Source organism: Haliotis rufescens, unplaced genomic scaffold (genome assembly GCF_023055435.1).
Source record: "Haliotis rufescens isolate VD_foot unplaced genomic scaffold, xgHalRufe1.0.p SCAF_18, whole genome shotgun sequence".
Classification (NCBI taxonomy): Eukaryota; Metazoa; Mollusca; class Gastropoda; order Lepetellida; family Haliotidae; genus Haliotis; species Haliotis rufescens.
The window spans coordinates 2260050-2287001 of record NW_025963868.1 but is presented as its reverse complement, the minus strand read 5'-3'; the positions used below and the strand labels follow the sequence as shown (position 1 = coordinate 2287001).

Here is a 26952-nt window from a genome sequence, read left to right as displayed (position 1 = left end):
CCAGTAAGTAGCTGTGACCTACCTGCTTCATGACGTGTTGAACGAAGTTTGAAAGGGTACTCTTGTACCGGGTGATGGTTCGGTACCCGATGTCAGTCTTGGTTATCACATGCTGCAAGAGTGAGTGAGTGAGTGAGTGAGTGAGTATGGTTTTACGCCGCTATTAGCAATATTCCAGCAATATCACGGCGAGGGACTCGAAAAATGGGCTTCACACATTGTACCTATGTTGGGAATCGAACCCGAGTCTTCGTCGTGACGAACGAACGCTTTAACCACTCGGCTACCCGACCGCCCCTAATGCTGCAAGAATAGTATTGTACATGCAGATACTGTAGTCTTTTGTAGTTGATCATGGCCTTTGGGAGGGCAACAGTGCTCGCCAAGTCAGAGGGAGGGGTAACACATAAGTTGATCTTTAATTGGTCGCCATACGGAGGGCGGTGTATCACATTAATTGATCTATCAATGGTCGCCATTCAGAGGGCGGAGTATCACATTAATTGATCTCTCATTGGGCGCCATACGGAGGGCATGTTATCACATTAATTGATCTCTCATTGGTCGCCCTTCGGAGGGCGGGATTTTCACATTAATTGATCTCTCATTGGTCGCTCTTCGGAGGGCGGGGTATCACATTAATTGATCTCTCGTTGGTCGCCCTTCGGAGGGCAGGGTATCACATTAATTGATCTCTCATTGGTCGCCATACGGAGGGCAGGGTATCACATTAATTTATCTCTCATTGGTCGCCATTCGGAGGGCGGGGAATCATATTATTTAATCACTGATTGGTCGCACCTCGGAGGGCATGGTATTACATCAATTGATCTGTAATTGGTCACCAATAGGGGGGCAGGGTATCCAATTTATTGATCCCTTACTGGTCCCCATTCGGAGGGCGGGGTATCACACAAAATGTTCTCTCATTGGTTGCCATTCATAGGGTGGGGTATCATATTTATTGATCTCGCATTGATCGCCAATCGAGGGACAGGGTATCACATCAATTGATATCTCATTGGACGCCAGTTTGTTGGCGGGGTATTGATTGGTTAGGATGTTTTGCCCAGTCATAAATTCGTTTAATAGACACGCCTTTGCTATACAATGTTTATCTAGCCCGTATTTCGTTTCAGTATTCTTCAGGTTTTCCACAGTGTCATAACACCTAGTGTTATGAGTGAAATTCCATTCTAGTGGTGTTAAACACAACTTTCTCACTCGTAGGAGTGATCATGGTAAGTATTCATACGCAAAGAATCGTCTTGAATAGTCTTCTTCATCACAATCAGTTTGTTGACGACACTCCAAGTTTTGGCTTCATGGGGTGCGGGTGACCTAGTCGACTAACGAGACACAATTAGCTTTGCAGAGCTGCGTGCCATGGGCGTGCTGGAGATCTATATCCGTGGGTAGCCACAGATCGCACAGATTAGGTGTCTAGATTTGTCAGCACCATACTCGTACCCGTGTGTTTCAGCAGGCGTCTCAGACCTCCATCACAATGGGCCTTTGCTCTCCATCAAGCCGACAAACCGGCGTGAAACTAACTCACCAATGGTTACAAAGCGCGGTTACGGAAGCGCCATCTTACCGTGCCCCAGGTGTCAAGAAATTTCATGTATACAGCGGCGTTGTAGGTGTCGGGCAGGGCACACACAGCGGCCGCGAAGTTCTCCGTCACTGAGAAGTTGTGTGTCTGCGCCAGCTCGTCCAGATAGCGCACCTGGCCCATGTTGCACACCGACTGCTTCTGGTAAAACACGTTCTTCTGCACATTGGTCTCCGCCGTGGCGTGCTGTGAGCCTGGTACCAGGGCATGATCGAAGATATAAACATGGAATGTGATACAGTTCTCTATAGTGTACGATAAACCGCCCTGTAGTCAGAGCACAGATCCGATGTGTTAGACAGAGCTACCTGTCTGGTGTGGCACTACTCGATGTGTTGGACAGAGCAACCTGTCTATTGTGGATACTCCCCGATGTGTTCGAGCTACCTGTCTATTGTGGCACTACCCGATGTATTAGACAGATCTACCTGTCTGGTGTGGCACTACCCGATGTATTAGACAGAGCTACCTGTCTGGTGTGGCACTACCCGATGTATTAGACAGAGCTACCTGTCTATTGTGGCACTACCCGATGTATTAGACAGAGTTACCTGTCTGGTGTGGCACTACCCGATGTGTTGGACAGAGCTACCTGTCAGGTGTGGCACTACCCGATGTGTTGGACAGATCTACCTGTCTATTGTGGCACTACCCGTTGTGTTAGACAGAGCTACTTGTCTATTGTGGCACTACCCGTTGTGTTAGACAGAGCTACCTGTCTGTTGTGGTACTACTCCGGTGTGTTAGACAGATCTACCTGTCTATTGTGGCACTACCCGATGTGTTAGACAGATCTACCTGTCTATCGTGGTACTACCCGATGTGTTAGACAGATCTACCTGTCTATTGTGGCACTACCCGATGTGTTAGACAGATCTACCTGTCTATCGTGGTACCTCCCTGATGTGTTAGACAGAGCTATCTGTCTATTGTGGTACTACCCGATGTTTTAGACAGATCTACCTGTCTATTGTGGTACTACCCCGATGTGTTAGACAGATCTACCTGTCTATTGTGGTACTACCCCGATGTGTTAGACAGATCTACCTGTCTATTGTGATACTACCCGATGTTTTAGACAGAGCTATCTGTCTATTGTGGTACTACCCGATGTGTTAGACAGAGCTACCTGTCTGGTGTGTTACTACACGATATGTTAGACAGATCTACCTGTCTATCGTGGTACTACACCGATGTGTTAGACAGATCTACATGTCTATTGTGGTACTACCCGATGTGTTAGACAGATCTACCTGTCTATTGTGGTACTACCCCGATGTGTGAGACAGATCTACCTGTCTATTGTGATACTACCCGATGTGTTAGACAGAGCTACCTGTCTATTGTGGTACTACCCCGATGTGTTAGACAGAGCTACCTGTCTGGTGTGGCACTACCCGATGTGTTAGACAGAGCTACCTGTCTGTTGTGATACTACCCGATGTGTTAGACAGAGCTATCTGTCTGGTGTGGCACTACCCGATGTGTTAGACAGAGCTACCTGTCTGTTGTGATACTACCCGATGTGTTAGACAGAGCTATGTGTCTGGTGTCGCACTACCCGATGTGTTAGACAGAGCTACCTGTCTGTTGTGATACTACCCGATGTGTTAGACAGAGCTATCTGTCTGGTGTGGTACTACCCGATGTGTTAGACAGAGCTACCTGTCTGTTGTGATACTACCTGATGTGTTAGACAGAGCTACCTGTCTATTGTGGTACTACCCGATGTGTTAGACAGAGCTACCTGTCTGTTGTGGTAGTAGCCGATGTGTTAGACAGAGCTACCTGTCTGTTGTGGCACTACCGATGTGTTAGACAGAGCTACCTGTCTGGTGTGGTACTACCCGATGTGTTAGACAGAGCTACCTGTCTGTTGTGATACTACCTGATGTGTTAGACAGATCTACCTGTCTGGTGTGGCACTACCCTGATGTGTTAGACAGAGCTATCTGTCTGGTGTGGCACTACCCGATGTGTTAGACAGAGCTACCTGTCTGGTGTGGCACTACCCGATGTGTTAGACAGAGCTACCTGTCTGGTGTGGCACTACCCTGATGTGTTAGACAGAGCTATCTGTCTATTGTGGCACTACCCGATGTGTTAGATAGAGCTACCTGTCTGGTGTGGCACTACCCGATGTGTTAGACAGAGCTACCTGTCTGGTGTGGCACTACCCGATGTGTTAGAGCTACCTGTCTGTTGTGATACTACCCGATGTGTTAGACAGAGCTACCTGTCTGTTGTGGCACTACCCGATGTGTCAGACAGAGCTACCTGTCTGGTGTGGCACTACCCGATGTGTTAGACAGATCTACCTGTCTGTTGTGGCACTACCCGATGTGTCAGACAGAGCTACCTGTCTGGTGTGGCACTACCCGATGTGTTAGACAGAGCTATCTGTCTATTGTGGTACTACCCGATGTGTTGGACAGAGCTACCTGTCTGTTGCGGTACCACCCGATGTGTTAGACAGAGCTACCTGTCTGTTGTGGTAGTAGCCGATGTGTTAGACAGAGCTACCTGTCTGTTGTAGTACTACTCCGGTGTATAAAGTCCTCTACATAGGCAGGTAGGACCTGTGTAGCTGTACTTACTTGCGCTCATGCTGAAGGAGAAGCCTGCGAGGAACTTGCCTATTGCGCCACCAACTGCAAGAAGACAAAACTGCTGCACTGCGAGTGAGCCAAAGAAGGCTGATTTATCATAATTTTTTAAGAGTGTTAATCAACTTACATGAATATTTGATGAACGTCGTGTTCTGAGTGAGTGAGTGAGTTGGATTTTAACGCCGCTTTTAACATTATTCCAGTTATATCACGGCGTGTCAGCTTAATGTGGGTGGAAAGCTCGAAGTGATGCAAGTCTCAGACGTTTACCACTTCGGTGAAACCCACGAGCACGGGTATGGTGTTGACAAACCTAGAAACATAATCGGGGCGAACCGGGATTCGAACCCACAATCATAGGTTTCTGACGTGCCCAAGGGACGCAACTCTGCACAGCAAATCGCGGCGCCTTGGACGACTGGGCCCCCCGTGCCCGCCGTGTTCTGTCATTGATAGATAATATATAAAAGTTGAGACACTGGAGTGTGGGTATATCACCCCTTCAGACACCTCTTGAGACACACGTATTGAGATACACCTCCAGACACATGCATTCAGACGCACCTCTTCAGACACATGCATTCAGATACATCTCTTCAGAAACACGCTTCGGATACATCTCTTCAGACACTCGCATTCAGACACACCTCTCGAGACACACGTATTGAGATACACCTCCAGACACATGCATTCAGACACATGCATTCAGACGCATCTCTTCAGAAACACGCATTCGGATACATCTCTTCAGACACTCGCATTCAGACACACCTCTTGAGACACACGTATTGAGATACACCTCCAGACACATGCATTCAGACGCACCTCTTCAGACACATACATTCAGGTACATCTCTTCAGATACACGCATTCAGACACACCTCTTCAGACACAAATTGAGATACAACAATTCAGACACATGCATTCATACACACCTCTTCAGACACACAAATTGAGACGCAACACTTAAGACACATGCAATCAGACACACCTCTTCAGACACATGCATTTAGAGACATCTCTTCAGACACACGCATTTAGATACATCTCTTCAGACACTCGCATTCCGACACACCACTCCCCACACACGCATTCATATACAACACTTCAGACACATGCATTCAGATACACCTATCAAGACAAACGTATTGAGATACACCTCTTCAAACACATGCATTTAGACACACCACTTAAGACACTCGTATTCAGACACGCCTCTTCAGACACACAAATTGAGATACATCTCGTACAGACACACGCATTCGGATACATTTCTTACGACACACGCATTCAGATACTCCTCTCAGAAACACGCATTCAGACACGCCTCTTCAGACACACAAATTGAGATACATCTCTTCAGAAACACTCATTTGGATACATCTCTTCGGACACATGCATTCACATACACCTATTAAGACAAACGTATTGAGATACACCTTTTCAGACATGTATTGAGATACACCCCTTCAGACACACGCATTCAGACACGCCTCTTAAGACACTCGCATTCAGATACATTTCTCAAAACAAACGCATTCACATACATCTCTTCAGTCACACGCATTGAAATATACCTCTTCATACACAACATTGAATTATACCTCTTCATACACACGCATTCAGACACGCCTTTCAGTCACTCGCATTCAGGTATCACTCAGTTACTACATCACAACATCGCTACATCACTACATCATCTATCACTCCATCACGCTTGTCGCTACGCTGGTTCTCACAGGAAGTGTCTACTCGGCGCGACAGCATGGATTGGTAGGACTTCTGGCCATAGTAGATATGTTCCTCCGACGCGTTGACATTACGTCCTTGAACGAATTCGGCTTCCGGTGGATCCTTCCCGGTCAGTTTCAAGATGTTCCTGGTCAGAAGAAGGCCCGGGTCTATCCCCCCTCGCGGCACCGTGTCCTCCCCCTCGGGGTTGGCCTTCAACAGGTTGTAGCCAATTCCCACGAACTGCATCGCGGTCAGGTCGACGGTGACTGCAGAAGCCAGCACCACCACCAGGGGCGCCACAAACAGCGCTAACATCGTGGACGCTATGGAAACAAAACTGCTTCATTAATGTTATTTTAAGGCACTGCTGGCTTTGCATCAGCGAGCAATATGTTTGTATCTATATGCATGCCTGTCTCAGGTGCCTGATGTGAAGATGTGGATATCTTTGTGAAACGTGGTGCAGCAGTCATACTCAAGAAATGTAGGTGTAGTGTGAACCACACAGAGATACCCCAACCCCACACACTCCACTAGGCACCCCGTGACCTACATGCCTGGCGTTGGATGGTGTACATTGGGTTCTCAATGCACCCCGTGACCTACATTCCTGGCGTGGGATGGTGTACATTGGGTTCTCAATGCACCCCGTGAACTACATTCCTGGCGTGGGATGGTGTACAAGGGTTCTCATTGCGCCACGTGACCTACATTCCCGGCGTGGGATGGTGATGGTGTACATTGGGTTATCACTGCACCACTTGACCTACATTCCTCGCGTGGGATGGTGTACAAGGGTTCTCATTGCGCCACGTGACCTACATTCCTGGCGTGGGATGGTGATGGTGTACATTGGGTTCTCACTGCACCACGTGACCTACATTCCTGGCGTGGGATGGTGTACATTAGGTTCTCACTGCACCACTTGACCTACATTCCTGGCTTGGGATGGTGTACATTGGGTTCTCATTGCACCAAGTGACCTACATTCCTGGCGTGGGATAGTCTATATTGGGTTATCACTGCACCACGTGACCTACATTCCTGGCGTTGGAGTGTTTAGATTAGGTTCTCACTTGGTTGTTTGGTTTGTTGTTTAACGCCGCACTCAGCAATATTCCAGCTATATGACGGTGGTCTGTAAATAATCGAGTCTGGACCAGACAATCCAGTGATAAATATCATGAGCATCGATCCACGCAATTGGGATCGATGACATGTATCAACCAAGTCAGCGAGCCTGACCACCCGATCCCGTTTTACGGCAAGCGTGGGTTGTTGAAGACCTATTCTACCCCGGATCTTCACGGGTCGGGGTTCTCACTGCATCACGTGACCTACATTTCTGGAGTCGGGGTTATGCCTATTGGGTTCAAACTGAACCAGTATAGATTAAAGACCCGCTCTTTGCCGTTGACTTGACGACAGCGCTACAGTTTTAAAGTGACATCCCTGAATTTCTCAAACCAAACGTTCTGGAATAACTATACTCGTACTAGCGGCGGTCAATTGTGGTGAAATTTCTGAAAATGATTTGTCAGTAAATTCAGAACTTTAACACCAGTGTAATTAAACTTAAAAATATACTTAAAAGTATATGTTAACATAAGTCCACATATTTCATTTGCGGCAGATTTTGGGATTGAGTGAGTTTTGGGTTTTTACACCGCTCTTAGCAACGTTCAAGCGACACCACGGCGGGGAACACCAGACGTGGGCTTCACATATCCTCCTCATATTGGGAACCAAACTCGGGTCTTCGGCTCAACGAGCAAACGCGTTAACCAACGGACTACCACGTTATTTCAAGAGTTTTGTTGTGATTTGTTCACAAATAAATACACGTTGGCCAAGTGTTAATATGTTTCAATTCGTGATAATATAAAACAATATTTCTATTTTATTGCTACAGATAGATAACACGTGGTTAACACAAGATGTTGGCAATGTGAAGATATTTATTCATCAAGCAAAGATTTTTTGATAACCTTCAACAATCATGGTGTAGTTCTATCAACAGTATATCTGATACCTTTTATTATAAACATTCTAAATCCCTGTTAAATGTAGAAAAATATTTTACACTCCCCATACCAGTACATCTGAGAATATGTATGACTCGTTTCAGATGTAGCAAGTTTAAACTTGCAGTTGACTTGGGGAGATACACACATGTCCCATACACTGAACGATTATGTAAATATTGTGTAGAAAATGGTATATCTTTTATTGAAGATGAATCTCATATTTTACTTGTATGTGAGCGTTATTCAGCGCTAAGAAATATGTATCTTAAACAGTATATCAAGTTTCAAACTGTAACATCTTTTACTGAAATTATTTTATCAGAAAACTTTGATGTTGTATATAACACATGTTTATATCTATATAAAGTCCAACGGCTAAGAGAAACTTAAATCGATTACTTCCTTGGCTTGCGTAGTTCATGCAATCAACTATTGTCTGTATTATTCTTATTCTTACTGCATTAAATGTCTGTCTGTTTGTCCGTCTGTCTGTCTGATAACACATCACTTACCCGGCAGCATTCTAGCAGGCTTGCGAAGGCCTTGCAGTCATTCTTGCTATATATACGTGTGCATGTGGCGTCAGGTTTTCATGAGACGATCGCACCTGTCACATGTGACCCACGTGACACCTTTGTTCCTAAACCTAGTCCTTGAAAGGAACATTAAACTTTGGTATTCAAGATAAGATAGGCTTAGCCTTTAGGTAAATTAAAACTAGCGCAATTTGACGTCTTTATCACCATAGGGAAATTGACAGACACTGGTATGTTGCTGACACCCCAAGGATAATGATTGTGGCAGTTGGTGATTCTAGCTCGTGAATCCTGGTTCTTCTAAGGGATGTAACTCTACAAGAAATAGGACTAAATATACTATTACCTCCAGCACCACCAGCACCAACATCACCACTATTCGACTTGTCCCTGAATAACACGAGTTGGTCAAGAATGGGTTAGGCCAGTGATGGTGGAGAGGTTGTCTGTTGTTAACTTGAAACAATGTCATTATACCTGACCAAAATATTATTGACCAAAGTACTTGAAGTCATCCGCGTATTCTGTTTGGTTTGCTCGAAAATCAAAATCTATATTGTAATAAAACGGGTCTTATCCCGCGAAGTGCATCAAATCACGTGACCACCTTGATTAAAAAGCATGAAAGAATTTGAAAAAATATCTGTCGACGCCCAGTTGGCGGTATACATGCTTTGCAAATCCTGCAGTCGACCGAAGTCTGAACGTTGAAATTCATTTTGTTTACGAACCGGATGTCTATTTCATTACGCGATTTTGATTGGACGATGCATAGACTCGTTAGTCCAGCCATAATTGCAGCCGAGTTCGGCAGGGGGAAACTGGACTTTTATAGTCAGTTAACTCCCTTGCCCGGGGAAGATGGCAAGTGCGTTGGATCGGGTGAGGCGCTATTAGACCATCGGGTTGTAGTCGTTCGGAACTACGTCAACGACAAAGCGTTGGACAGCTGGTGTGACGAGGTGAGGACCCTCATTTTGGAATGACCGTAGAGCTCACATTTAGGCTCACGTGGTCTCCAATGGTTTCTTTGTTCCTGATTGGTCTTTCAGTAAGCATATTCGGAGGACGCTTGGTAACTATTTTAGAAACGCTTCAGTCACTATAGTAGCGTCAGGTGGCTTGGTGAGTGGCCGTTTACGATGAAATCAGTTTAGCTTTTAGAAGACATTTATTGAGATGAGGAAAGTAAGGCATATTGTGTGCCGCTGTAAAGATTGTTTTTTCACAATTCACTACTGTAGGACATTTTGTCTGATTGTGTTTGTATATTTATGTTTTGGAAGAATTTGGTTATTTTCCTTAGTTCAATCTTTATTTCACATACTGAAGAGGCCACAGGCCTATAGTACAATTTGAAGAATATACAATTTTATACAATTTATGTACATATCTCACCAAATCACCTCACGTCATTCCACCTCGCATCTCAACGCAGTCACATAATTTCACACATACAGAACAATACCATACCCTGTAATTTCATAATTTCTATTTTACCATATCACAACTTGTTATATCATACAACATGTTCTATAACACCATATCATATTGTATCATTATTATAAGATCATACTATATAGTATTATTTCATATACCATTATCATATCATAACATACCATACATACCATCGTACCATATATAGCACCTATATTATATCACATTTCAACATGTCATATCACACAACACATTAGCAATTTCATAGCTTGTCCCATCATATCTTATCATATCATACCATATAATGCCATGTCATTCCATGCCAATTTATTTCATATAAATCAATCAATATTTATTCAACACTGGAAGACCGCAAGCCATAAAATATGTACACTAAAAGAACAGTATTTACACAATTTCTATAATACACATCACATATTGCATCATATCCCCTCATGTATCATATCACACCACAACACTTATCATATCATATCACATCATGTCATGTCACATCATATCATTTCATATACATATAACTATACTAAACCATTTGTAATATCACGTCCCACAATATCATATGACAGCCTAGTAGTTTAATACCATTTCTAACTCTTTTGTTTGTAGTTTATTCATAAGGCAAATATCTATAAATATGTACTTAATGTATATACACAATAGTTTCCTAATACCAAGCAGATAAGATTATTCTTTCATAAGGTTCTGTTGGTATAAAGAGGCATAATATAAGTACATGGAAACATTTTGTAAGATACTTCTTTCTGTGTTTGACAGCAGTGTAACAAATTTAATAATATTAGGGTACCTGTAATAATAAGCTTGCAGGTATTTTTCTCTAAGGTGTAAATACACTGGACATACTAGTAAGAAATGAAATTCATCTTCTACTTAGTTTAAACTACATAGATTACAGATTCCTTCTTCACGAGGAATGTTTACATAGCGCCCTGTTTCTGTTAAAAGGTCGTGAAAATAACATCTAAAACGTGAAAGAGCCGTTAGAAATTTTTAACATTAACTTTTGATAAATAATCTTCCATAATTATTTCTGATTTAAACATTTTGTAATAAAAGCACTTGTTTGTTAGAGTCGATGATGCTGTCCAAGATTTTAAATAAATATCCTTTAATCTCTGGGTTTCCTTAGTTCATTATTCATTTACATATTTGATATATATATTTCATGGAGGTGTGTCATCATCCAGGAGGCTTGGGCCGTAAGGGCGGGCGGATGGAAGCACAGATTGCATTATTGCTGCCAAACAATGTGGCAGTTAAACAAATAAAACACAACGTCTGTGTATAGTCAGGCCGAATATACAGGTGAAGAACTTTGGTCAGCATGGAACGTAAGTACTAGATCACGTGAACATCCTCCCTGGTTGCCAACCAGGCCATAACCACTCAGCAACAGCCATTGTGACCACACGATCCACATTTTAGTCGCTTCGGCTTCATGGAACCACTTCACGAGTTGGACAAGAGAGTGCATGGATCTCAGGAGTCATCGCCAAAAAAAGATGTTTTTGACAAACGTCTTTGCGCCAGAACGGTATGCTACTGTTTATTTCCAATATGATACCAAACGCGTATGAAAAGGGGTTAACAAACAGGTTTATTTACATACACGTAAACGAAAGACGACACAACAACCGTCCATTCAGAAATCCATCCAATACGGTGTCGGGTTGGCAAGTCATCTTGTTAGACATTTAAAAAACATAAGGTAACATGCGGTGTTTTACTGTTATAGAATTAACATAAGTAGTTCTTATATGTACAGGTGTTCGTCAACGTCGTCGACCTCAGTTTACCTGGGAACGAGTGGGACGTTATAACGACAGAACCAAACGAAGTCTTCACCACTTCCTTGGTAATAGTGACCAATCAACTCCTTTGCTCGCCGCGATGTCTCCGACCGTTGGAGTGGCTTCAGCCGATGATAGCTACAACACAGCAACACGTTGTCAGAAAACATAGACACCGCCAAGGTACTGTAGCTCACCAGTTGTCTTTAAAGTGAGCTGAAGGTTAGAGTGAGTGAGTGAGTGAGTGAGTTGGTTTTAACGCCGCTTTTAACATTATTCCAGTTACATCACGGCGTGTTAGCTTAATGTGGGAGGAAAGCCCGAGGTGATGGAGCCCGAAGTGATGCAGGTCTCAGATGTTTACCACTTCGGTGAAACCCACGAGCACGGGTATGGTGCAGACAAACCTAGAAACATAATCGGGGCAAACCGGGATTCGAACCAACAATCATAGGTTTCTGGCGTGCCCAAGGGACGCAACTCAGCACAGCGAAACGCGGCGCCTTAGACGACTGGGCCACCCGTGCTCCCTTGAAGGTTAGATGTAGTGACATGTTAGATTCAGTGTAGATTCAGATTCAGTTTACTCAGTGTAAACAATGTACATATACCTAGGATCGGGTGATCAGGCTCGCTGACTTGGTTGATGCATGTCATCGACCTCAATTGCATGGTTCGATGCTCATGATGTTAATCACTGGATTGTCTGGTCCAGACTCGAATATTTACAGACCGCCGTCATATAGCTGGAATATTGCTGAGTGCGGCGTCAAACAACAGACAAACAAACAACATATATCTAACATTGATATGTGCATCTTAATATGTCATTGGATACAAAGAACTTGTTGTGACAAGTTTGGCGTAATGAAAGTGTGGTTGTGAATTTGAAGTCACACTCTGGCTGTTTGATGAGAGATGATGGCGCGACAATGTCCCGGGAACCAGGAGGACCATCATATGGTTTGGTTGTTTGTTTGTTTGTTTGTTTGTTGTTTAACGCTGCACTCAGCAACATTCCAGCTATATGACGGTGGTCTGTAAATAATCGAGTTTTGACCACACAATCCAGTGATTGACATCATAAGAATCGATACACGCAATTGGGATCGATGACATGCATCAACCAAGTCAGCGAGCCTGACCACCCGATCCCGTTAGTCGCCTCTTACGACAAGCAGAGTCGCATTTTACTGCAAGTATGGGTTGCTGAAGACCTATTCTACCCCGTATCTTCACAGGTCTATCGCGGCACCTATTTACAACTCGTTGTGTCAAAATACATAGAGACTCCACTTGGGTTCGGCTTCTGAGTGGAGTGGGGGTTCAATGTGTGGCAGATATTTTTCCTCGTATTCCACATTTTTTATGAACGTCCAGCATGTCCAATGTTATATGTTATTAACTGTGTTGTGTAACAACTGTTATGTTATTAACTGTGTTGTGTAACAACCGTCTTGTTATTAACTGTGTTGTCTAACAACTGTTATGTTATTAACTGTGTTGTCTAACAACTGTTATGTTATTAACTGTGTTGTGTAACAACTGTTATGTTATTAACTGTGTTGTGTAACAACCGTCTTGTTATTAACTGTGTTGTGTAACAACTGTTATGTTATTAACTGTATTGTGTAACAACTGTTATGTTATTAACTGTGTTGTGTAACAACTGTTATGTTATTAATTGTGTTGTGTAACAACTGTTATGTTATTAACTGTGTTGTCTAACAACTGTTATGTTATTAACTGTGTTGTGTAACAACTGTTATGTTATTAACTGTGTTGTGTAACAACTGTTATGTTATTAACTGTGTTGTGTCACTGTTATGTTATTAACTTTGTTGTCTAACAAATGTTATGTTATTAACTGTGTTGTCTAACAACTGTTATGTTATTAACTGTGTTGTCTAACAACTGTTATGTTATTAACTGTATTGTGTAACAACTGTTATGTTATTAACTGTATTGTGTAACAACTGTTATGTTATTAACTGTGTTGTGTAACAACTGTTATGTTATTAACTGTGTTGTGTAACAACCGTCTTGTTATTAACTGTGTTGTCTAACAACTGTTATGTTATTAACTGTGTTGTGTAACAACTGTTATGTTATTAATTGTGTTGTGTAACAACTGTTATGTTATTAACTGTGTTGTGTAACAACTGTTATGTTATTAACTATGTTGTGTAACAACTGTTATGTTATTAATTGTGTTGTGTAACAACTGTTATGTTATTAATTGTGTTGTGTAACAACTGTTATGTTATTAACTGTGTTGTCTAACAACTGTTATGTTATTAACTGTGTTGTGTAACAACTGTTATGTTATTAATTGTGTTGTGTAACAACTGTTATGTTATTAACTTTGTTGTCTAACAAATGTTATGTTATTAACTGTGTTGTGTAACAACTGTTATGTTATTAACTGTATTGTGTAACAACTGTTATGTTATTAATTGTGTTGTCTAACAACTGTTATGTTATTAACTGTATTGTGTAACAACTGTTATGTTATTAACTGTGTTGTGTAACAACTGTTATGTTATTAACTGTATTGTGTAACAACTGTTATGTTATTAATTGTGTTGTGTAACAACTGTTATGTTATTAACTGTGTTGTGTCACTGTTATGTTATTAACTGTGTTGTGTAACAACTGTTATGTTATTAACTGTATTGTGTAACAACTGTTGCTTTTAACTCTGTTGTGTAAAAACTGTTATGTTATAAACTGTGTTATTTGCTACAAACCGTATTGATCAAGCAACTACTAGAATGTAATTAATGTTAATCTCATCGACAATGGCCAGATGATGGTTGTTAAAGAAACCATTGACCTATACACATACACAGTTTAAGCTGGATTGATGTGATATTCTTAAACACTTGACACTTAAATCTGCATACCATAATTAGACCCCTGCCCTTCGTAGAGCAGCACGTGCTACTACAAATATCATCTCTCGATACCTTTTTGTTTCTGAGGTGATGCCTCCGCATCTTTAGTTCAATTTAAAAGCTAAACATGATCATCTGATTATGCCATTAACAAATCCACGTCAAATTATGGTATTGCCGTTATCAGAAAATTTCAACGCTGTGGGCCTAGTGGTTTCTGAAAATCGCTTTCGACGCTAACTTTAGATGGTCAGTTCAGACAGTACCAGTGCTAGTTGTGAGAAGCAGTGGGGATCGGGTGGTCAAGCTCTCTGCCAGCCTGGCTGAATGTCATCATACCAAGATGGCGCTGAGCATGCTATAAACCCAGATTCGATTATTATCCGACCTCCGTGTGTAGCTAGATTGTTTTGCTCTGTTTTTTTGGCCAAGGTGGTTATTTACAACTTACATTAGTTCAAAACCTAATGGGGGCATGGGTGGCCCAGTCGTCTAAGGCGCCGCGATTCGCTGTGCTGAGTTGCGTCCCTTTGGCACGCCAGAAACCTATGATTGTGGGTTCGTATCCCGGTTCGCCCCAATTATGTTTCTAGGTTTGTCAGCACCATACCCGTGCTCGTGGGTTTCACCGAAGTGGTAAACGTCTGAGACTTGCATCACTTCGGGCTTTCCTTCCACATCAAGCTGACACGCCTTGATATAACTGTAATACTGTTAAAAGCGGCGTTAAACCCAACTCACCCACTCACTCAAAACCTACTGAATTGAATGTTTTTAATGTTTGCAAGAAAAAACAGATTGTATGAAAACAAGCATTATAATAATAAAAGTAAAGTAGATAGGGTAGCGTTTCCACAAGCGATATTCTTTATGGGTATTATAAATAAAACAAGGTTACACACAGAATTGAGTGTGTTAAAATAGCCATCAACTCGCCTGCTGGATCGTTTGTTTTTGTTTGTTTTTTGTTTAACCGAACAGTATTTTAGCTTTATGACGGCGGTCTTTAAACCATCGAGTCTGGACCAGAAAACCTGTGATTGATATTATGTGCAACGATCCATGACGTTGGGGTGCGATGACATGCATTCGACAATCCGACGATCCGATCTATTGTGTCGCCTCATACCTCCAGCATGTGTTGCTGGGTAAGTGTTCAAGGCCGGAATTCGGTTTGTGTAGCGGGAGTATTGCACAACAAGAAACAAAGACCCCCTACCCTGCAACTCCATCAAGCCCCTCTGTTGCTATTGGTGACGTCAAATTTCCATCCAATCTCTTGGTGGTGACCCTGCCATCTGCTTCAACGAACGTCACCGCGCCATGACCTACAGCAGTTGATAAACATTGTGAGCAATAATTATGTTAACATAAAAGAAACATTATCAAATTAAGAAATATACGATAACTTAACAATGTGAAATTGTTCTATATATTTTGAGACAAGAGAGAGTGAAAAACGAGCTGTCTACAGAATAGCCCTTGCCATACGCTGTAATACCCTCCCATGTTGTTCCATATACCAGCATACACGCCGTAATACCCTCCCTGAAATTCTATATACCAACATACACGCCGCATTAGATTCATAAACTTTCCACATACAACATACACGCCGTAATACCCTTCCTGTAATTCCATATACCAACATACACGCCGCATTAGATTCCATAAACTTTCCACATACAACATACACGCCGTAATACCCTCCCTGTAATTCCATATACCAACATACACGCCGTAATACCCTCCCTGTAATTCCATATACCAACATACACGCCGCATTAGATTCCATAAACTTTCAACATACCAACAAACACGCCATAATACCCTTCCTGTAATTCCATATACCAACATACACGCCGTAATACCCTCCCTGGAGGTCCACATACCAACATACACGCCGTAATACCCTCCCTTGCACTCTATGTACAGCACATCCCCCTCCCGCACCATCTCGCCATCACTGTCGAATATCTTCACGCTGTCTGTTATGCAAACGATCGACTCGGAACCTGGAACCAACAATGAGCGTAATCGTGAATCACCAGGAATATGTAGGCGTTAAATTAAAAAAAGAAACCTGTGAGAATCATATATAATGTATTTGTTGGCTGTTTAACGCCCAACTCTTCAATATTCCAGATATCTGTAAATAATCGAGTGTGGGCCAGACAAACCAGTGATTAATATTATGAGCAACGATACCCGCCGTTGCTAGGGTCCAATTCTAACCCAGAACCCTACGTGGTTCGACTGTTATGGGGGCGGTCGGGTAGCCTAGTGGTTAAAGAGTTCGCTCGTCACGCTGAAGACTCGGGTTCGATTCCCGACATGGGTATATTGTGTGAAGCCCATTTCTGGTGTCCCCCGCCGTGATATTGCTGGTATATTGCTAAAAGCGGCATCAAACCATACTCACTCACTCACTCGACTGTTATGTATAACTAATAATACCCAGATTGGTCACAAGTTATTACATACATTTCTGCAGAGTGACGGTACCACCATCTGATGTTGACGTCATCTCACGTTTCTCATAGCTACTTTGTAGCAGGAAGCCATCACGTGATCGTTGACACTGGGAATGCATAAAGTCATCGTTGACAGAACCAAACTGACCGGTCCCGTCAGCCCAGAACGTTGAGGACCCCATCCTAATGTTTCTCTCGGGACCCTTCTGCCAACGATCAGATGTTGTGAAGAGGGATGTTTCCGTCGGGTCTGCCTTGTGCTTCTTCATCGGCCCGTAGCTGTCGTGTTCCAGGTCTTCCGCACACCCTCTCCTTCCCAGTCTCCCTCTGTATGAACCAGCATCAGCAGCAGAACCATCACCACCACCACCACCACCACCACCATCACCATCATCATCATCACAGTCAGTTGCAGTACCATATCTGTTGGTCACTTCAATCCTGGAGTCCGATTCTGTATTCACATATTTATAGATGCCATCGCTTTTACTGCGGTAAGCTTGATAATAATGATTGTTTATTTCGACTTTGTTGATATTGGCATCCTTAAAGTCTGTCATCTGAGCAATCTTGTATATATCGTTATGGTCACCTAGTTGTATGGACTCAGCGCGGGTGAGTCGTCCACGTCCCTTGGCTGGGATGTCAGTGACGGTTGGGCGTCCTTCTGTCGGCGTAGCTGTAGCGTGGCGTGGGGGAGGACTCGCGGCCACGGATAGTGGGCGTGTGTCTGAAGACATCGAGTTATTGGTTATAGGCAACATAGATATATCTTTTGGGCATGTCTCTTCCCACGGTGATTGAGTGTGATGTGGAAAGAGGTTTGGAGGACACTTGGAAACGGCTTTGGGTAGTGTTTCCTCTGAAGACGTTTTGATGTGACGTGGGAGGTGAATCGAAGGCGAATACACAGCCATGGCTGTTGGATTTGTAGCCACTGAAGACGTTGATTGGGTGTGGTATGGGGAGCGGTTTGGTTGAAAGTCAGCAATGGCTGAGAGTCCTCTTGTCCCAGATATGGGTGGGGTGTGATGTGGAAGGCGGTTCGGAAGGTCAGGTAAGGTTTTAGGCCGTGTCTCCTCCGACGACATTGATTGGGCGTGACGTACCATACGGTTTGAAGGAGAGTAAGAGATGACTTTGGATCGTGTTTCCTCAGACATTGATTGGGCGTGGCGGAGGACGCAGTCCGCAGTAAAGCTCTCGGTGATGGCGGGTATCCTCTGAAGCTAGGGCTTTAGCGTAATGAAATGGCCTTGATGGCCTTGTGGCTCGACATGGCCTTAACTGAAATATCAAAGGGGAATGGGAGCATGACGTGGCGATTCGCATCATAAGCAGACAATTTACACTTACTGTTGAACATATGTTAATGCTATACAACGGTGCGCAAATTCAAGGCCTTTTCAATCGGTGAGAAACTAGGTCAAAATAAAGACAACGATTCGTACTCAGGAGAAACTCTAATTTACATCACATTTATACATCTCACTGTATGACACACTGACCCATTTTTAAACATGAACGAAAATACGTCCGTCAAAAAAAAATCGAGAATTCCCTCGTTTAACCGTACCACTGATGTGCCCTCGTTTAACCGTACGACTTAGTTGTCACTTTACAACCCCGTGAAGGCGACTTATAAGATAGTCAAATATTCCCTGCTTGATTAAAGTGTCTGTGAACAGAGAACATAACATACATTGATGTCAATGTTATGTGATGGAAATTAACATGATATTTGGTTATTCGTCTTAACAGATTGATTGATAAAACCCACACGTGGTATTAAGAGACAGAACGCGGCGCCCTAACAGAGGTGAGGTGAGGTGAAATGGGGTTTAACGTCACGTCCAAGATTATTGCACTTATATAGCGACGTGCATTCACGTGTATGTATGCGTGTGGCTGCTTGTACTAGTCTGGACTGATGCCGATTTATAGTGCTAGCTCACTGAGATACCATGCCGCAGTTTAACATGAATACATCACTCAGACACAGTATACTGACTCCGAGCCGACCAGTCCTTGTTTGAGCCCCGATGTGCCGAGCGCCAGACAGGGTAACAACAAGTACCATCTTTTAACGTCTGCTGGTATGACGCCTTTTACGACAAGCATAGTCGCCTTTTACGGCAAGCATGGGTTGCTGAAGACCTATTCTACCCCGGATCTTCACGGGTCTCTCCTGGACGACTGTAGACCCTTGCACGACCTCAGAGCTGCCTAGATGAAACCAGGACACACCTGGGACCAGTCTACTCTCACAGTCTTGTCTTAGGAACCTCAGATGCTGTTTACACCAAGCTAGGCGTGCCGGACGGTGACGTTGAAACAAAATTGTGCGTATCGCTGGACGTCGGGGTCGGATGTTTTGCTCCCTCAACAATTTGCGCACGGTTCTGCCACTAATTTGTATCAACCCAGGAATTGTCCGAGCTGTTTATGTGGCGGTCTGGTATCAATTCCCAGGATGAACCAATGCCGTACCATTGCGTAAGCGTTATTTACGGTAAGTATTTACAAAAATGTTTTTTTTATGAGCATCGGATAGCTAAACAAACATTGTGTGCTGTTCACATTCAAAACCCTCGTGCAATAGGGAGTGAGTGAGTGTGTTGGGTTTAAGGCCGCTTTTAACAGTATTCCTGTTATATCGCGGCGTGTCAGCTTAATGTGGGAGGAAAGCCCGAAGTGATGCAGGTCTCAGACGTTTACCACTGAAACCCACGAGCTCGGGTATGGTGCTGATAAACCTAGAAACATAATCGGGGCGAACCGGGATTCGAACCCACAATCATAGGTTTCTGGCGTGTCCAAGGGACGCAACTCTGCAATGCGAATCGCGGCGCCTTAGACGAATGCAGTTAAAACAACTAGTAGTAGTAGTAGTAGTAGTAGTAGTAGTAGTAGTAGTAGTAGTATAATGAGTGCCAACAAACACACAAACATCCAAATTGTGCGCTGACCATAAACATGCACGTGCAAATTGTGAATTACGTCGTTAAATCGAGGAGACGTCTTCATGAATATGTATAGAAAGATGCATTATTTAATTTCAGAATAAATATATTTTTATTGAACTTTATATGAAGCAGTTACTTTTTTCCGTTTGTATATCATTGACTGGTATACATAAATAGCTGAATACCTAATCACATCACATAGGGAGATTAGAGTCATGATTTTAGGGTACAGATACTGTTTCTGGGGTAAATGATTAGGGTAAATGATGTATTACGGGGTAGAATAGATCTTCAGCAACACATGCTTGCCATAAAAGGCAACTATGCTTGTCGTAAGAGGCGACTAACGGGATCGGGTGGTCAGGCTCGCTGACTTGGTTGATGCATGTCATCGTATCCCAGTTGCGTGGAACGATGCTCATGATGTCAATCACTGGATTGTCTGGTCAAAACTCGATTATTTACAGACCACCGTCATATAGCTGGAATATTGCTGAGTGCGGCGTTAAACAACAAACAAACAAACACAAACAAAACAAGAGTGGACTAACAAGACGTGATATTCGTCTTCTTCTTCTCCATCTTCAATTACAAAGCATAGCCTTTCGCTTGGTGGAAGGGGCGGTTGGGTAGCCTAGTGGTTAAAGCGTTCGCACGTCACGCCGAAGACCCGGGTTCGATTCCCGACATTTGTACAATGTGTGAAGCCCATTTCTGGTGTCCCCCGCCGTGATATTGCTGGAATATTGCTAATTAGCGGCGTAAAATCATACTCACTCACTCACTCACTTTAACTTGGTGGAAGGGGCGATCGGGTAGCCTAGTGGTTAAAGCGTTCGCTAGTAACGCCGAAGACCCTGGTTCGATTCCCGACATGGGTACAATGCGTGGTGAAACCCATTTCTGGTGTCCCCCGCAGTGATATATCTGGAATATTGCTAAAAGCGGCGTAAAACTATACTCACTCACTCACTTCGTCGAACGTCAGCGTATCTCCCAGTTTAAAGTATAACAGAGTTAAATGAAAAGGTAGTGTAATGATTCATTGAAATATTCGAGTGAGTGATCGAGTGAGTGAATGAGTATGGTTTTACGCCGCTTTTAGCAAAATCAGAAATGGGCTTCACATATTGTATCCATGCGGGGAATCGAACCCGGGCCCTCGGCGTGATGAGCAAACACTTTCACCACTAGGCCACCCCACCGCCCCTATATTGTTAGATCACATTGGTTATTCTGATCCTGTCATCAGCTGTGTACTCATCATTCTGGGAATTGATTACACAATCAAGAAACCGATGCCACAAGGTTTTTTACAACAATTTTTATATAATAAAATTTTCGTTGTGTTCATGGAAATTCCTGCATTCTGATTAGCTGAATTGGTCACGTGTTATTGCATTCATTTCCCACTGAATGTAAAAAAATTAAGCCACGCCCACCGCGGCGCACTACTTTTATTACTGCGGAATGTCGGGGAATCCCAATTTTACAGTCGAGGGAATTCCCTTTCTCCTCACGTGTATCGTCATGCACAGGACATTTAGCGACTTTCATGCATATTCATTGTCTAAACTACCCTTTGAATCCGAAGGCCGAGAATGAATGAAACAGCAAACGTGCAGGCTCGCTCGCCTGTTTTTTTCCCGCTCGCCTCGGTTCAACTTTCATGTCTTCGGGTTTCATTTCTAACTGGCATTTTTCCAACTGTGTTTTACCGTAATCAGGGAAGTAATGTTTGAATCACGCAGTATATGACCATGTTATCTGAAACAGCCGCCTTCTCCCGGACATATTTCTTCCGGTTCGTTACAATCTGACTGTTGCAGTTCTTTTCGCGTCTTGCCTTAATTGACAGGTCCAATGAACATTGTTTTGATCCTACTCTCCGTTGATTGGCTACTGACTGTGTAGGCGTGTCAAGTTATATGTACATAAATTAAACGATCACCTGATTCATGTCACGCCACAGTATGTATTCCTTCACCTGGAATGTTTATCAATCTCGTCATTTTTGTCTGTTTTGATATATACAACTGTTTTTGGTTAAACTATTGTAGATAAAACAAGTTTTACGTTGTCGAATTTAATTATAAGCATTGACTGTGTATTTTTTCGGTACATTGAGGTATGAATCGTAAACCGATGTGCAAACTTTTGTAAGAATCCGCTACGCGTATTTATACAGTTTGCACATTATCCTGATTATCTTTGAATAATGAAGCTGCAGCTGTTGCCTTGAAATCGACGTATGCTTTTGTATAATATTGCACTCGTGAACATTTTTATTGATCTTTCCCTTTCTAAAGTCTGCTCAAATGTTCTATTTCTATATTTTGTTAAATGCTATCAACATCAATTAATACAAATTATTTCATAACCCACCAGATATAGTAATCATTATGAAAGTATTGCTATTTACAGTTTCAATTATGATGTAGATTTTGCATATCTTTTAAACATTTTTTCCCACAAATAATTTCACTTTGGATATTTGTCAATGTTCAATATGATATCATACGTAGATATAGGCCACAACATGTATGACCCTTTGATAATCTCCTGTTTGTTTGAATATTGTTAACGTAAGAAATTGATAAGTTTATAGTGTCGTATACGATATTTCTTTCCTTTGGACAAGTGATACAAGATTAAATGTAAATGTAACTGCAGCATGTATACATATTTCTTTGGAGTGTAATAGCCAGCTGCCCCCCCTGGATTTTTTTTATAGACAACAGTTGTATTTGAATCAATTTGGGGACAAGTGATATTGAACAAATATTTGCTCCCCCCCCCCCCCCCCCCCCTGTCAAAAAAAGTTATTTGGCTATGTCGTTCAGATATTAGGCAGTATTTCGTCGCACTGTACTTCTATGGGTGTACGATAAAAAGCGGAGAAATTTCTTGTTTTTCAACGCGGAATAAATTCTCGGTCAACACTTAGCAGTGTCTTTTCCTAAAACCGGTTTAATATTTGCAGTTAAATTTACACCACCAGATAGGAAATTTAATATTCTCCATCTCTGCGTAATTTATAGCCGGACGTAGATCCAGTGCCGCGTGAGCGCAATTCTCGCACACCCTTCACCTTTCCGATCTCAGGAAAATGTACGTCAGAAAAAAAACTCGGCATCCAGCTACACAATCTGTAATATCTGCTACTCGACAGTCAAAGTTAGTAGATATGATACTGTTGTCAAATTAGAAACAAATAATAAAAAGACGTAGAGATATACCATATCCTAATTTAACTTCCTGAATTATCTGGATTTCACTGATTTCACTTCGTTGTTCGTTGTATAACCGCAGATATAGCTACATACCTACAAATTATTCTATCCGTGATCAATCTCTGAAAAATATTACCAATCAGCTTTATTGTATATAAGTTTACATATACATGTACTTGTAAAGCATTACGGAGATGGGTATTTACGAGTAAAGGTGCATAGCTTCTTATGGTTACAGAACATCCTTTGAATCACACACACACACACACACACACACACACACACACACACACACACGCACGCACACACACACACATACGCACCAATCACACACAGAGAGACAGACACATACACACAAAACACACAGACACACAAAACACACACACACACACACACAGACACACACACACACAAACACACACAGAGAGACACACACAGACACACAAACACACAGACACACACACACACGCACGCACACACACACACATACGCACCAATCACACACAGAGAGACATACACATACACACAAAACACACACACACACAAAACACACACACACAGACACACACACAGACACACAAACACACACAGAGAGACACACACAGACACACACACACACACACACACACACATTGTAGTATTACTCGTATATCTTATACTTACATAGACTTCACACAAAGGTAGATGGCACATAGAGGGAGATGCGACGTTTTCGTACATGTACAGTAAACAAACCTGGTCTGCGAACTCCAGCGAGCACACGGCCACTGCTGTCAAGAGTCAACAGCAGTACACCAGTTCTACCTATCGAACGATGCAAGTGTGGCGACGTGACCTAGCCGTGTGAGCGACAGTGCTTCTGACAATGCGGTGCTGCAGGCTTGTGAGGCGGCGACACGGTGATGTTGTGAGATGCACGATGCTGCTACTACCAAGTCATGAGGAAGGCAGGTCTATAACTCGCAATAAAACCACACAAAACCTACCTGATCACAGCGATGGGCTCCCGGTCGACTGATGTTATGCAGGAACTGTAACGTAACCTGATTGGGGGAAAACCCGGCATGCGTTTTGACGAAACTTTCAAGCAGTCGGGAACTCAATTACACTAAATATGTGTATGATTAAGAAAAACAGTGCAGTGACTGCATTTCTACATAGTTCATGTTTATTTTGCTATAAGTAAATTGATAATCCTTTGTAGGCAATATTGATATGACGTATTTTCGTTTCAAGAGTGAATAGACAAAATACACAACACTTCCTGGAACTGCCGTGACGTCACACCGTGATTCTATCGAAACAACCGGGTTTTCCAGACAGTGAAGCTATCGTGGACTGGCTGTTTCTGTGGTTACCAGCTCAGACGCACAGTTAGGTGTTCTATGCGTCTGTCTTGCTCTACGCCGCACTTAGCGGTATCGGGGGCACGGGTGGCCCAGTCGTCTGAGGCGCCGCGATTCGCTGTGCAGAGTTGCGACCATTGGGCTAGCCAGAAACCTATGATTGTGGGTTCGAATCCCGGTTCGCCCCGATTTTGTTTCTAGGTTTGTCAGCACCATTCCCGTGCTCGTGGGTTTCACCGAAGTGGTAAAGGTCTGAGACCTGCATCACTTCGGGCTTTCCTCCCACATTAAGCTGACACGCCGTGATATAACTGGAATAATGTTAAAAGCGGCGTTAAACCCAACTCACTCACTCCCTTTAGCTGAATCAATCTACAGCTATATCACGACGCTTGTGAAAACAATAAAACATTCAGGTTTATTCTCTCCTTATTACGGCTATATGTATAAATAATCGAAACGTGACCATTATAACCAGTGATTGATAGCATAAGCACCTCACGACGTATGGCTGTCGCCCTATTTATGAAGTGATATATTCTCTACCTCTAGATGCACGAATGTCCCCCCCTTATTACGTCATGTTTTTGTGTATTTGTTTGTTGTTTAACGCCGCAGTAAGCAATAGTCAAGCTATATGACGGCGGTCTGTAAATAATCGACTCTGGGGCATTTGTTTGTTTGTTGTTTAACGCCGCACTCAGCAATATTCCAGCTATATGACGGCGGTCTGTAAATCCACGACTCTGGACCAGACAGTCCAGTGATTGCGATCATGAGCATCGATCCACCCAATTGGGATCGATGACATGCATTTACCAAGTCAGCGAGCCTGGCCACTCACTCACTCACCCATCCACCCACCCACTCACTCACTCACTCACTCACTCACTCAAACACCCACCCACCCACTCACTCAACCTCTCAAACACCACTCACTCACTCACGCAAAGCATGCACTGCCCAGAGTTGCGTCCCTTGGACTACCGGTTCGAGTCTCATAATTATATATTTGTTCAGTGCATGGGATAATAAGGCCAGATATTATAAACCTCAGGCTCTTGGTATAAAACCTAACGCGGGACACATAAAACCACGTCTCCCTCTCGTGATACTGCTGCAACGAATCTATCTCACCGACAACTTGCAATATACCCCGCCCACCCACAAGCTCACCTGCCTGCCCGCCCACCCACAAGCTCACCTGCCTGCCCGCCCACCCACAAGCTCAACTGCCTGCCCGCCCACCCACAAGCTCACCTGCCTGCCCGCCCATCCACAAGCTCAACTGCCTGCCCGCCCACCCACAATCTCACCTGCCTGCCCGCCCACCCACAAGCTCACCTGCCTGCCCGCCCACCCACAAGCTCACCTGCCTGCCCGCCCACCCACAAGCTCACCTGCCTGCTCACCCACCCACAAGCTCACCCACCTGCTCACCCACCCACAAGCTCACCCACCTGCTCACTCACCCACAAGCTCACCCACCTGCTCACTCACCCACAAGCTAAACCACCTGCTCACTCACCCACAAGCTCACCCACCTGCTCACTCACCCACAAGCTCACCTGCCTGCTCACTCACCCACAAGCTCACCCACCTGCTCACCCACCCACAAGCTCACCTGCCTGCTCACTCACCCAGAAGCTCACCTGCCTGCCCGCCCACTCAGTCACTCACTGGTTAAATTTACGTCACGTCTTGAGGTTGTGAAAACATGTTTTTGTGTTAAACAGACTATAACTGTTTGCAAGGCCACATATGGAGTCGTGTGTTCACTAACCAGGCGACCAAGCTCCCACCTGGCATTGACTCATCTTCGAATAATAAGCGCTAAAATTCTGTGAATGGTGCTTGAATATTGTTTTAGGCCGCGCTTCTAATTTTCGTCACCTGTGACGACATGCATTGAGCATCTCGCACACAATCTGCTTCTGAAACGCGGAATTAAACGCATCCTGATCACGTGACGACAGTATTTCCCATTGGCACCAGCAAGCAAGTGTAATGAATGGTGTTTGTTTGTTTGTTTGTTGTTTAACGCAATATCAGCAATATTCAAGCTCCACGACAGCGGTCTGTAAAGAATCGAGGCTGGACCAGACAATCCAGTGACTGACATTATGAGCTCCGATCTACGCAATTTGGATACGATATCGATGACATGCATCAATCAAGTCAGCGACCCTGACCACCCGATCCCGTCAGTCGCCTCTTACGACAAGCAGCGGTTGCCCAAGGCCAACTCTAAC

At 43.4% G+C, this 26952-nt stretch overlaps 2 protein-coding genes across 4 annotated transcripts in view; both read right to left on the bottom strand.

Annotated features, from left to right (window-relative positions):
* Positions 1–8604, bottom strand: part of LOC124120168 — a 30430-nt gene extending 21826 nt beyond the window's left edge. For both annotated transcript variants that reach the window (XR_007221826.1, XM_046482900.2), the window contains exons 1-5: positions 8498–8604; positions 5964–6281; positions 4213–4266; positions 1598–1809; positions 23–112 (exon numbers count right to left, since the gene is read on the bottom strand). Coding sequence is in view for 1 of the 2 variants with exons in the window: in XM_046482900.2 (XP_046338856.2) it covers positions 23–112; positions 1598–1809; positions 4213–4266; positions 5964–6281; positions 8498–8507 (684 nt within the window). In the remaining variant the exon portion in view is untranslated. The remainder of the gene's footprint in view (positions 1–22; positions 113–1597; positions 1810–4212; positions 4267–5963; positions 6282–8497) is intronic.
* A 151-nt stretch (positions 8605–8755) lies between these two features.
* Positions 8756–24406, bottom strand: LOC124120159. Of its 2 annotated transcripts, none has more exons than XM_046482894.2 (5): positions 24341–24406; positions 17166–18442; positions 16574–16696; positions 15901–16009; positions 8756–11922 (listed from the first exon to the last, which is right to left on the bottom strand). In XM_046482894.2, the coding sequence occupies exons 2-5, from the start codon at positions 18316–18318 to the stop codon at positions 11787–11789; spliced, it is 1521 nt and encodes a 506-aa protein (XP_046338850.2). In that variant the 5' UTR covers positions 18319–18442; positions 24341–24406; the 3' UTR covers positions 8756–11786. The 2 variants fall into 2 exon arrangements, with proteins under 2 accessions (XP_046338850.2, XP_046338849.2); XM_046482893.2 differs by lacking the exon at positions 24341–24406 and adding an exon at positions 24018–24327.
* Positions 24407–26952: the final 2546 nt, after the last annotated feature.

Coding starts and splice junctions, on each gene's coding strand:
- LOC124120159 (XM_046482894.2), bottom strand. CDS start 18,318: ATGTCTGAGGAAACACGATCCAAAGTCATCTCTTACTCTCCTTCAAAC. Junction 16,010..16,573: donor GTATTACGGCGTGTATGTTG/GTATGTGGACCT, acceptor CAACTGCTGTAG/GTCATGGCGCGGTGACGTTC. Junction 11,923..15,900: donor GGGCTTGATGGAGTTGCAGG/GTAGGGGGTCTT, acceptor GCTGTGTTGTAG/CTATCATCGGCTGAAGCCAC.